General features: G+C 25.3%; 1 protein-coding gene across 7 annotated transcripts in view; it reads right to left on the reverse strand.

Moving 5' to 3' along the window:
- The window catches only part of LOC136085756 (uncharacterized), a 209,812-nt gene that overhangs the window by 157,280 nt on the left and 39,327 nt on the right, over window positions 1–13,205 (reverse strand). For all 7 annotated transcript variants that reach the window (XM_065807160.1, XM_065807157.1, XM_065807158.1 and 4 more), the window contains one exon: window positions 11,268–11,468. In XM_065807160.1, the coding sequence (XP_065663232.1) occupies window positions 11,268–11,468 (201 nt within the window). The remainder of the gene's footprint in view (window positions 1–11,267; window positions 11,469–13,205) is intronic.

A 13,205-nucleotide genomic window follows, 5' to 3' on the forward strand; every position in this document is an offset into this window, starting at 1 on the left:
TGCTTTTTTGCAATCAATTACGCTTCATAAAACTTTTTCTTTAAACCCTATTAGCAAACATCAGTTGTTTCATAAAGGTCTTTTTCTGCCCTTTTTAGCGATGTATCATTTGATAGTATTGACTAATATTGGCATTTATTGACTTATTTATTGATTATGACTTATTTATTGATTATGACTAATATTGACATTGATAGTATTGACTAATATTGACATTTGATAGTATTGACTAATATTGACTAGTATTGAGGCATCATTTGATAGTATTGATTAGTATTGATTAGTATTGGCGCTTTCCCTTATTAGAATGTAAAAACCATCTCAAGCTGAGTTTTTATTACTGAAAGTGGTTTTTATTAGTGTGACTAAACTTAAAATTATTTCTTTGAATAAAATAATAATAAAAAAAAAAACTTTTTCAGTTATTTTTAATTATTAGTTGATCCTGAAAAAGATTTCATCATGAAAAATTGAATTCAAAAGATTCTGTGAAAAAAACGGTTCACAGAATTTCAAAAAATTTGTGCCAAATTAAATTCATTTAAGCTGAAGAATTTGAAATATTTCACAAAAGTTATATTCAGCTCATTAAATTCATATTAAGGAGACTAACCGGTAATAATTTATAACTAATTACGAATAATATACTTTTAGTTATAATAAGTATGATTTATTAAACAATAAAGAAATTGACAGTTGCATTATAACAGCATAATTAACTGCCATAAACTTGCATAAAATGTTTTGAGTGAAATATATATTGGAATAATTTTAAGTTTAGTCATATTAATAAAAACCATTTTCAGTAATAAATTCAGCTTGAGATGGTTTTTACATTCTAATAAGGGAAATCGCCAATACTAATCCATACTAATCAATACTATCAAATACTATCAAATACTATAAATTGATGCATCAATACTAGTCGATGCTCTCAAATGATACATCGCTAATAATACTTTGTCAATGCTATCAAATGATACATCGCTAAAATGGGCAGAAAAATACCTTTATGAAACAAAAGATATTTCCTTATAGGATTTAAAATAAAAGTTTTATGAAGCATAACACAGGTCAACAAAAACAAAATTTTTTTCTGGTGCCAAGAAAACAACTTGTTTTTTATGTAGGATTTCTTATTTTGATTTCAAATATGAAACTCATTTTTTACCATCACGTCAAGTTGTAAAGATATTTGGGTTCAAATCTATAGAATTTGGGGTAAAGTCCCTAATATTGTCGAAAAAAAAGTTATTCAAAAGTATGTCAACCTGAGTCTCAAAAGAAGCATATTTTCATAGAGATTTTAAAGATGTTATTCGTTTGCAATAAAAATAAGTATTTTTTGTATTATTGCTGAAAAACATTTTGTTGACATTTTTTTAAGAGTCTTTAGCATTTTTTTAAAAAATTTTTGTGCCAAAAAATTTTAAAGAAAAATTTTTATGTTTTCTAAAATCTTAATACTATCTTCTAAAATACGCTTTTTTTGAGACCCAAGTTGAAATACTTTTGAACAACTTTTTTTTTGACAATATAAGGGACTTTACCCCAAATATTAAATATCTGAACCCAAATATCTTTACAACTTGACGTGATGGTAAAAAATGAGTTGCATGTTTGAAATCAAAATGTGAAATGCAATCCAAAAAATAAATTGTTTGCTCGGCACCAAAAAAAAATTTTTTTGTTGACCTTCAATTATAATTGATTGCAAAAAAGCAACAAATTTGTTAAACTATTTTTACTTAACTCTGTAAATTAAGTTGAAATGCGCAATAAATTTGTTAGATTGATTTTTTCTTCAAGAATATCAAACAGCAAATAATTCAGATATAAAATGTCAAAATATGTCCATAGAAAATATATCTTACATATTTTATGTCAGCAGAAACTAATTCAGACATAAAATTATGTCAAAATATGTCGATAGAAAATATGTCTGACATATTTTATGTCAGCAGAAAATAATTCAGACATAAAATTATGTCAAAATATGTCGACAGAAAATATGTCTGACATATTTTATGTCTGCAGAAAATCATTCAGACATAAAATTATGTCAAAATATGTCGACAGAAAATATGTGGGACATATTTTATGTCAGCAGAAAATAATTCAGACATAAAAATATGTCAAAATATGTCCATGGAAAATATGTCTGACATATTTTATACCAGCAGAAAATAATTCAGACATAAAATTATGTCAAAATATGTCGATAGAAAATATGTCTGACATATTTTATGTCAGCAGAAAATAATTCAGACATAAAATTATGTCAAAATATGTCGACAGAAAATATGTCTGACATATTTTATGTCTGCAGAAAATCATTCAGACATAAAATTATGTCAAAATGTGTCGACAGAAAATATGTGGGACATACTTTATGTCAGCGGAAAATAATTCAGACATAAAAATATGTCAAAATATGTCCATGGAAAATATGTCTGACATATTTTATGCCAGCAGAAAGTAATTCAGACATAAAATTATGTCAAAATATGTCGATAGAAAATATGTCTGACATATTTTATGTCAGCAGAAAATAATTCAGACATAAAAATATGTCAAAATATTTCAATGGAAAATATGTCTGACATATTTTATGCCAGCAGAAAATAATTCAGACATAAAATTATGTCAAAATATGTCAATAGAAAATATGTGGGACAAATTTTCTATTGACATATTTTGGACCATTTAAAATAATAAAGGACCATTTAGTATCTGGCATAATGCTGTAAAAATTTTCAAGGATAATAAGAAAACTGTTGACCGATTACTTATCAAGTCCATGCATTATTTTAATATACTTTTATCTAGAGCTAAAAATAACACTTTTCATGATGAAGCTTCTTTAGATGTTTCTAGGAAACAGAGTATAGAAGAAAGAAAAAATATGCTCGCGTCAATTGTTAAGACTATAATATATTTGGGTCAAAATAATATGCCTCTACAAGGTCATAGAGATAATAGAAAACATCAAGGAGAAATTGGAGAATCTTCAAAAATTACAGGGCTGGGTAATTTTATTGAGCTTGGAAACTTTAGAGTTGATGCAGGTAATTTAATTCTAAAGGAGCACCTTCTCTTTCCCCCAAAAAAATCCACATACATTTTAAAGACCATTCAAAATGAGTTAATTGAGTGTTTTGTTAACGCAATTGAAGAGAAGTACTACCTTATTATTAAAGACGAGGCTTTAGACTTTACAACGATAGAACAACTTTTTTTTTTCATATGTTATGTTGACTGGAGCAGTAGTATTAAAAGAATTTAGTTTACATATAAGAAATTGCAGAGGCCACGTTTATGATAGAGTTGCTTCAATGTCAGATGAATACAAAGGTGTTTCATCTCTTATAAAAAATGTTAATCCTAAGGCATTATCCGTCCACTGTGTCACACATAAACTTAGTTCAGTTGTTTGGACAAGTTGTCAAATCCAGCAAGTAAAAAATTTTCTTTAGCAAGTAAACACATATCTTATTTTTATGCATTCATTCAACATTCAAAATTTGACTAATCATTTAAAAGAAATGCTGAAGCCTACCAAAACAAATGACATAAAATTGCTGTCACATTGGCTAATATATTTGTTATTGATAAAAAAAAACCTAGAACATCTGGTGTTCTCGAAGCATTGAGAAAAACAAATATGTGATACTATATGTAATTATTTTAAAGTTTCTGTTACATAGCCTCTTGTTAATCATCTTTTTAAGGAACTAAAAAACAGGTTTGATGTAAAGAGCTTGATTGTTTATAATGGTTTGTGCGCTGTTTCTGCTACTTTAAAAAAGCAATATTTTAGATCTTGTCCATGGAATGAAAAGATCCTAATTTTTTTGACTTTCTATATATCTGATCTTCCTCATTTCTCATTAGTTAATGCTAAATTATGGTTATCGGATGAATATTGCAAAGAAAACACAGAACTATCATCTTTTATTTCAGATACATTAAAGTTTATGGATATGAGAAGCTTCCCACATATTTTAGAGGCTTTTCATATACTTGCTACAATCACAACTTGTGAGTGTAAATACTTTTTCTTTGAAGAATAAAAACTTGGAGTATGTCAGAAAAAAGAATAAATGGACATGCGTTAATGTCTATTCATCAGGAAGTATTTCCTGATATTAACAGAGTTGTTGATATTTTTGCATCCAAAGGAGACAGAAAATTAGTCTTTTTCAATTCAAATAAAAATTTTAAAGTGATGAGTAAAGAATTTAACAACCTTTTTAAAAGTATCTTTTAAATAAATTATAAATCTTTTCCCAATAGCGAAATATTTCTAATTGTTGTTTAAATATATAAACTGTGAAAATCATTTTTTTGTATTCGAATTAATATTACTTGCTGTTCTAACAATGTTTTTTATATAAATTGAAAAACTTTTTTTTTCATTTGCTATTTCTATTAATTCTTAATGTTGAAAGAGTTTTCGGTTGATAAAGGTTGTTACTTTTTAACTAATTACTTTATTTGTTGTATTTTGTTTATTGTTATATTTTATCTTCTATTTATTTATTAAGATTTAAAAGAAAAATTCAGGGCAATAAAATTATAAAATGTTGTAAAAATATTTATGCATAACTGCTTATTAAAAAAAAAGGAACCCATAAATGGAGTGCTAACTTAGGCAACACGACAGTTTACTGATGGAGTGCAAAGTCCTAAGGCTAACCTTCTCGTTGGTGCACTTCGTTAAGTGAGTAAGACAAGTATTATGTCTAATTAATGAATTAAATATCTAAGGCAACATTACAAATAACTTTATTAATAAATGGATAACTAAAAATAATACAAAATAATCTTTTCCAAGATTGACTCAACTGTTTAGGATAGCTTTGAATTAGCAGAATAGTGTTGAACAAATGCATAATAAATAGAATTCAATAACGGGTATAAAGTGAAATGTTCTCATATATGAAATATCCTCATATACGAAATATATGAAATATTCTCATATATGAAATTTTTACACCTTTGATGCTTTTAATTCTTTAATTTGTAATGATTTTTTAAATGCATGCATTTTTTGAATTACACAAACGTTTATAAAGTTTATTTCAAATGAGAGATATCAATATCAAGTTTTTTTTTTATTCATGCAGAAAGTTATTTCTACTGGATAAGATTAAATTATGATATTGATTTTATGTTTATATATAAAATATAAATAATCTCTGAAGCCTGTCTTAATTTCCTTATACAAATATTTTTCGGAGACAAAACATCATAGATGTTCCGGCTCCGGCAAATCAACGTAGTTTTTAGCCACATTTGTGAAAATGAAAATACGTGAGAGTGGTTAAGTAAAGTAGAAAACCAATAATTTAGTCTCATTGCGTACTAAAGTTAAAAAAGATTCATATTTTAGCACGACGTAATATATAGACGACCCTAAATGATAAAAACTGAGGACCTTCTTTTTTTGTCACCCATGATACTTCCACTTCCCCAACCTCCACCTCCACCCCAATAAGTCAGAGATCATGATTAAACATGGAAGTGATTTGACGTGCTTTGCTTGCGTTTAAACGTTTTATAAATTTACAAAACAAATACTTATATTTTATCTATTTGTAAATATTTAATTAAAACAAAAATGGCTAAATACAAAGAGTATGTATCTATAACAATGATGAGAGAAACAATACACGTATAAAAATGAAAAAATGATGGTTTTTTTTTGTGAAATTGCAAGCAGTTTAAATATAAATATTAAAACACTGCAAAAAGATGTTTATGATGTAAAAAAGAAACTTTGTGAAATTAAAGGAAGCATGAGCTTTGTTGGTGATGAATGGTAAGAGGGTAGCAGTAGTAGAAGTATCAATAATAAATCGCAAAGAGAGTCAAGGAAATAATTAATGTAAAAAAATACAAGGTAAAATCATTTTTGATAACACTGAACTCAAATCAAAAAGCGTAGACATTAAGGATAGAAACAGACGAAATAACTTACGGAATGACGGACTCATTGAAGGTACTGATGAAAAAGATTAGGAAGACACTAAAAATAAAGTTGATAAACTCTTTCTTGATAAACTTGAAATGGCAAATGATGTTAGGGTTTAATGTGCTCATCGAGTTGGTAATGGTGGTTCTGAACGAGAGTGAGCAATTGTGCTAAAGTTGCAGTTAACTATGGATAAAGCAAACAAACTAAAAGGTACAAATATATATTAATGAGGATCTTACTGAAACAACTAGAAAAACTCGTAAAGAAATATTTGCACAAGCAAAAGCTCATAGACAAAATGGCTATTATACAAAATTTCTGTATAATAAATTAATAGTGCATAAATTTAAGCAAAAAAATATAGATTTTGTTGAAGTTTTGCCAATTAAATGAATTCTTGAATAAGTTCCTGTTTTATTCTTTATTTTTTTAATTTTAAAATGTCTGAAAATTTTTTTTAAGTTACATTAATGTGATACAGAAAAAGAAATAATATCTTTTTTCATATATATAAATATATATATTTATATATATGAAAAAAGATATTATTTCTTTTTCTACATCACATTAATGTAATATAGAAAACGAAATTTAAATGCATTTAAACATTAGAAACATGCGTCAAAACTTTGAAAAATTTAAAGAACTCTTATATATTATAAACCAGCGCTGGTCAAAATTTTTGACGCTAGAGCCGCATTTAATTATTGACGTGAGTCGAAGAAACGCAATTAACATATTGCTACGCCAACTTTAAGAAAAATAATTGGCGAGAATTTTTAGAATTTTTTAATGGAAATTGTACTTTTATAAACAAATTTAGTATGTATAAAATTTATGTTTAGTATAATATTATAATAAATTTTATTTTTTGTTCTTCACACAGCTCCGCAAAATATTATATATATATATATATATAAATATATATATATATATATATATATATATATATATATATATATATATATATATATATATATATATATTTATATAAATTATGTTAGTGTATTCTACAAACAGAGTGCTCAATGTTCTAAAAGAACAGAGCAATAAATTAGTAAAAACACTTATCTAATTTTTGATTACTTTTGGAAGTAATCAAAAATTTGATAAGTGTTTTTACTAATTTAATTTATATATATATATATATATATATATATATATATATATATATATATATATATATATATATTTATATAAATTATGTTAGTGTATTCTACAAACAGAGTGCTCAATGTTCTAAAAGAACAGAGCAATAAATTAGTAAAAACACTTACCTAATTTTTGATTACTTTTGGAAGTAATCAAAAATTTGATAAGTGTTTTTACTAATTTAATTTATATATATATATATATATATATATATATATATATATATATATATATATATATATATATATATATATATATATATATATATATATAAATATATATATATATATATATATATATATATATATATATATATATATATATATATATATATATATATATATATATATATATATATATATATATATATATATATATATATATATATATAAAGAAGGAAAGAAAGAAAGGTTTTTTACAAATCTCTTGTTTTGTCTAAAATACAGCGAAATTAAATTGAAACTTCGAAATGATAGTGTCCATCTTTTGAAATGCATAAGAAATAATTAGCTGGGAGATAAATTCGGTCAGTTGCAGTTTGTTAATAGTGAAATATCTTACATTGCAAATTGGAGAGGTATAGCTAAATTATATACACTTGAAAAAAACAATTATTAAAGTTATCTAAGTTGACCGAAACAACAATAAATCCTGAACCGGTTATAAAATAAGCACAAGTTTATACTGAAGAGACAGTTGCAGCTATAAAAACTCGTCCTGAAATAGACCACAAATGTGTCAAGGGTATGATATTTTTTCAAAGTTAATTATATTTTTATGGAAAGTTACTGATATTTTTTTAAAGTTAATTATAGATTTATGGAAAACTGTGAGTGTTAAATGCCTGGTGCAAATCTTAGATATAGAAATGAGTCTTGAAATGTAATCAGATATTCAGATTACATCAACTTAAAAAAATTGCTTGCTATTGCAACAATGGCTGAAAATATGTAACCAATATCTGGTAAACGAGTTCGCAAGCTGCAAAAAAAAACAAGCAACGCACCTACACATACTTGTCGTGACATAATTGACTTGTTTTGCTATCTTTAATCAAGTTAATATGAACTTGAAATTTTATGTTTTCTTTCTTTGGATTCGATAGAAAAATGCTTTGGAAAATTTCGTCAAGGATCAAATGGTACTTATTTTATAACCGCTAAATGAGTTATTGAAAAAGTATTCAATATGCTATATAAATGAGTTATTGAAAAAGTATTCAATAGGATAGGGAAATTGATATTATTTACATATTAGCAGGTCTGTAAGATAGTATAAATATAGAAGTTTTATATTCAATTGTCTATATTGCTGTTTATGTTCAAAAGTATTCCACTAAAGAAATTGGAGATGATACAATTACATATTATGAAAAATATGGAAATTATTTAAATACTTTAAGTAGGGGAGGACTAACTAATCCATCTGACACTTTATCTTAATAGTCTTTTTTTTGCTATATATATATATTTTTTTTTTATTAGATAAAAGAGTTTGCAGAACATATCTGATTCGGCAGTATACATTTATTGCAGAGTTGTACAGATTTTCTATTTCAAAAAAACAATGCTAAACACGAGCAAATATCTTTTTTAAGAACTTTGCATTACTTCACACTGCTAAAAGTAATAAAGAAACTAAACTCAAAGAAATTAAGTTTATGCTTTTTTTCCTATTTAGTACAAAAAAAATTTTATTCGTTGTTTTTTTCTTTTTTACTTATTTTTTCTTTTAAATTGAAAATCTTTATTAAAAATCTTTTTATTTAACTTTAATAGTATTTTAAAATTAATTATTAAAAAGTTATTAATTAACTTGTCAATAAACTATTTGTGATTATAAGAAATTACGAATTTTTTTAAACAGACTGTTAACTATTAATGTTTGATCTTAGCAAAGCTATATAACTTTACTAATTTTATTATTATTTTATTTACAACAATCAATAGAATTATGATTTTTTTCTTTTTTTTTTTTTTTTTATTATTATTATTATTTTTATACTTATTATTATAATATTATCGTATGATTTTAAAAAGAGAATAAATATCTTGTTGTTGTTATTAAAAATACCGTTACTGTAGTTGATTATTAGGTCTACTATTTTTGATATTTTTTGCCTCTGTAGTACTCTTTCATTAATAACGAATAGAAATAATTTTTATTTCATTACATTTTCAACAAACCTGAAACTTACAGTTTTAAATGAAACTTTTGAGTTAAAAGTGTTTCCCTTTCTTCGTTACGGTTTTTTAAACTTATTTGTACCACTTCATAGCAAAACAGCTTAGAAATCATTTTCTTATTCTGTTCAATATTCCAAAGTAAAACAATTCTAAAAAAAGTCTTCTTTGAGATTTGTAAGAATCATACACAAAAAATACTGTTAATTTTTATTGTTAGTTCAGGCGCAGACAAAAATTAAGTTTTAGTTTTGGCAACTCTTGGCTCATTCCTTTCTACAATTATAATAAAAGGTACTATCGACCTTTACTATTATCATAGGTCAATTTTTGTATTGTAAGAAAACCTAACAGATCATTTAAGAAACTTAGTCAACGGAATACTTTTATAACCATTACAGGATTTAAAAGTTTCAGTATTTTTTTAAATCAACAAAACCCTTCTTCTGATTATACAGTAGAATCCCGTTAACTCGGACCCTGGATAAGTCGGACTTTTACTAAGTCGGACAAATTTTTAATTCCCCTAGAATTCTCTATACCTACCAAAAGCTTCGCTTAACTCGGATATTCGCTATGTCGGAAAAACTATATATACCCGTTCAAAGTCCGAGTTAATGGGATTCTACTGTACTTCTATTTATTTAGTTTCAACCTTTTATACTGATTTTATTATTCATCGATTTGAATTTAAATCAAAAGCGTGGATGTATACCATAATCACTTAAAAAAACATAAATTTTATTTTTGAAAAAGATTTTCCATAATTATCAGAATGTAATTTCAAAACATCAACAAAATACAAAAAACTTCCTCAACATACTATCTGTTAAAATCTTTCCTTAAAATAGAATTTATATTTTTTCAAGTGATTGCGATTTAAATCAACCCACGCTTTCGTAAAACGATAAATAACTTTTAAAAGTAAAACTAAAAAATAGAAATATTATTATTGAAAGAGTTTTATTATCTTAAAAAAGTTATTTTGATTTAAAATGAAAAAAGAATACAACTATTTCAAATACATTTTTAACTGTATTACGGAAAAGACACATCAAGCTTTATTTACAGTAAATAAAAAGCGCGATCTTATGAAACTGTCACAAAGTTTAGTGTGTTAATTAAACGCATTTCTATAAAATATGAATTGGAAAAAGTTAAATCAAGAAAAATATGCAATACAAGTCAAATGTTTATTAACTTTCCGCAGTAGAATATCCCCAAACTGTTATCTCATTACTATAAAATAAAATGCTACATACAAATAGCATCACTGTTGTATTTATGTGGAATACGACATCCAAATATATGTAAACTCTCTGAAAAAAGCATATTTTTTCAGTATCTAGAATAAAGAATATTATATCCATACACAATCTATTTTGTAGTAATTTTAATGCTATAAAATAAATTGCTACCTACAAATGACATTATTTTATATTTTTGCGGAATAGGACATCAATATATATGAGATCATAATAATAAGTTATGTACTTTTAAAAATTATTATATACTAAATCCAATCCCAATTTATTTTTATCATTTCGGACTTAAATGGATTTTTTCTAACGGCTATACCTTTAAAACACATTCTCGTTTTGAGTGTTATGCAGTGGGATTGAATATCAGGCGGATAGAATAAACTACAACAGTTCCCAATGAAATTAGGCAAGATCTCAGTTATCCGGGATAGCCTCTTTGTAATGTTATGATTTTTAATTTTTATGAGTAAATATAAAACACGGCTAGAATCCGTTTAAGGACTGGCCCGCCTCAAACAAACAGCCCTTAAATCAAAAACGTTCTCACTCGCCTTACGCTTTTTCGTTCGTGCTCACGTTTCGCTTTTCGCTTACGTAACAAAATCTCATAACAAGACCTATACATATACATAAGTACACAAAAAAGGTAACGGAAAAAAGATAAATTTTATTGCGCTGTAAGAAATTTACCTTTTTTAGCTTTACAAATGTATCCATTTCTATTTTTACAATTTTGAACATTCCAAATAAAAGCATTAACTACCACACATCTCGTTGTTGTCAATGAAAGATCATTTGATTGTTGTAATATATTTTCAATAAGTATTTTTGGATTCCAATTTGAATTATCAGACCAGACAAATCTTTTATGACTCATTAGATAATTAAGGCCTTGAATAAAACAATTACAAATACATTTTAACAAATACATTTTACGAAATTAATATATATGTATATATATATATATATATATATATATATATATATATATATATATATATATATATAATATATATATATATATATATATATATATATATATATATATATACATAGCATAAGTAATAAAGATTCATTGGAACAAAGAAAGTTCTTTACAGACGCTAAAGAACTAAGGTAAAAAAGTTATTTATAACAAACTAATAACGCGTGATTTTTCAAAGATTTTCTTTTATTTACTAAGGTATGATCTAAAAAACAAAAATGGATTCAAATAATTTGAATAATTTTGATTTAAACTCTTTTGATTTTTTTCAAACTGATTATTTTTTACAAAACCATGAATCGGATCTGTATTTATATGAATATCTCGGAACCTGTGCTTTACTAAGCAATTGCTCCTATTGTTATTCCAATAAAATAAAAGAATTTTTTAACCCCAAAAATTTAAACATTTTGCAAATTAATATAAGAAGCATGTCATAAAATTTTGAAAATTTGTGTATAAATATAAAAGAATCTCTTAGTTTTTTTAGCTTAATTTGCATGTCGGAAACTTGGTGTAGCTCTGTTGGCGTATTTTCTAACGGAAATAACTGTTCACCAGGTTTTAATAAAAATTTGTTTGGAGCGTAAAAATATAAAGCAAGTCAGTTGTTCAATAATTTATATTAATGAATGTTTGAGGATTATAATGAGGCCTGACATGTGTAATTCTGATGACGACAAATTTAACAATTGAAGTCATAACCACAAGAAAACAAAAATTTAATTTTAAGTTGTTGCTATCGCCAACCTTTGGTTTAAATTGGAAATTTTAAGAAAAAGTAGTCAAGAAAACAAACTTACTATTTAATAGGTGACATTAATTTGGATAGTTTTCAATACCACACCATTATTGGAATTAAAAAATTTTATAATTATGTATTTGAACATGGGGCTATACCTTTAATCATTAAGCCAACAAGACTAACTTCAGCTACTTTAATTGACAATATCATAGCAAATGATATTTTTAATAAATCTCTAAAAAAAGGTATAATTTAAAGCGACATCTTAGATCACTTTCCCATTTTTATCTCTATTAACGTTACCGCAGAAAAATATCCCAATAGAAAATAAGTTTTTCAGAACGCTTTTTTACCGCAGGAAATTTAAAATCTCTTAAAGAGCATAAAATCTCTGCTTTATTGAAATCAAATTAAAGTATCTACAGACGCTAATCAAATTATGACGCTTTCTTTAAAAATTTTATGTAATATATGACATAAATTTTCCAATATGTATATTAAATAAAAAATTCAAGAGTTTAATGTCACCATAGATCACAAAGATCTTAGAAAATCCGCTAAAATTAAGCAAAAATTTTATATCAAATACTTAAAAACCAAAACAAACGAAAGTAAGATTCTTTATAAAAATTATGCCAAATAATTTGAAAGGCAAAGGGAAAATTTAAAAAAATTATTCTACTCAAATTTACTTGAGATTAGCAAACATAATTGTAAACGCACATGGGAAATTCTTACTGGCATGCAAAAAATACCGAGCTCACTGCTTAAAACTATAAAAATTAATGATGAATTTTTCTCTGATCCAACTGTAATAAGTAGTGAAATAAATAAATTTTTTGTTTTTGTTGGCCGTAATCTAGGTAATAAAAATCCTCTTGTGACTAATAAAATAGAT

This window comes from Hydra vulgaris, chromosome 10, assembly GCF_038396675.1.
Source record: "Hydra vulgaris chromosome 10, alternate assembly HydraT2T_AEP".
Taxonomy (NCBI): domain Eukaryota; kingdom Metazoa; phylum Cnidaria; class Hydrozoa; order Anthoathecata; family Hydridae; genus Hydra; species Hydra vulgaris.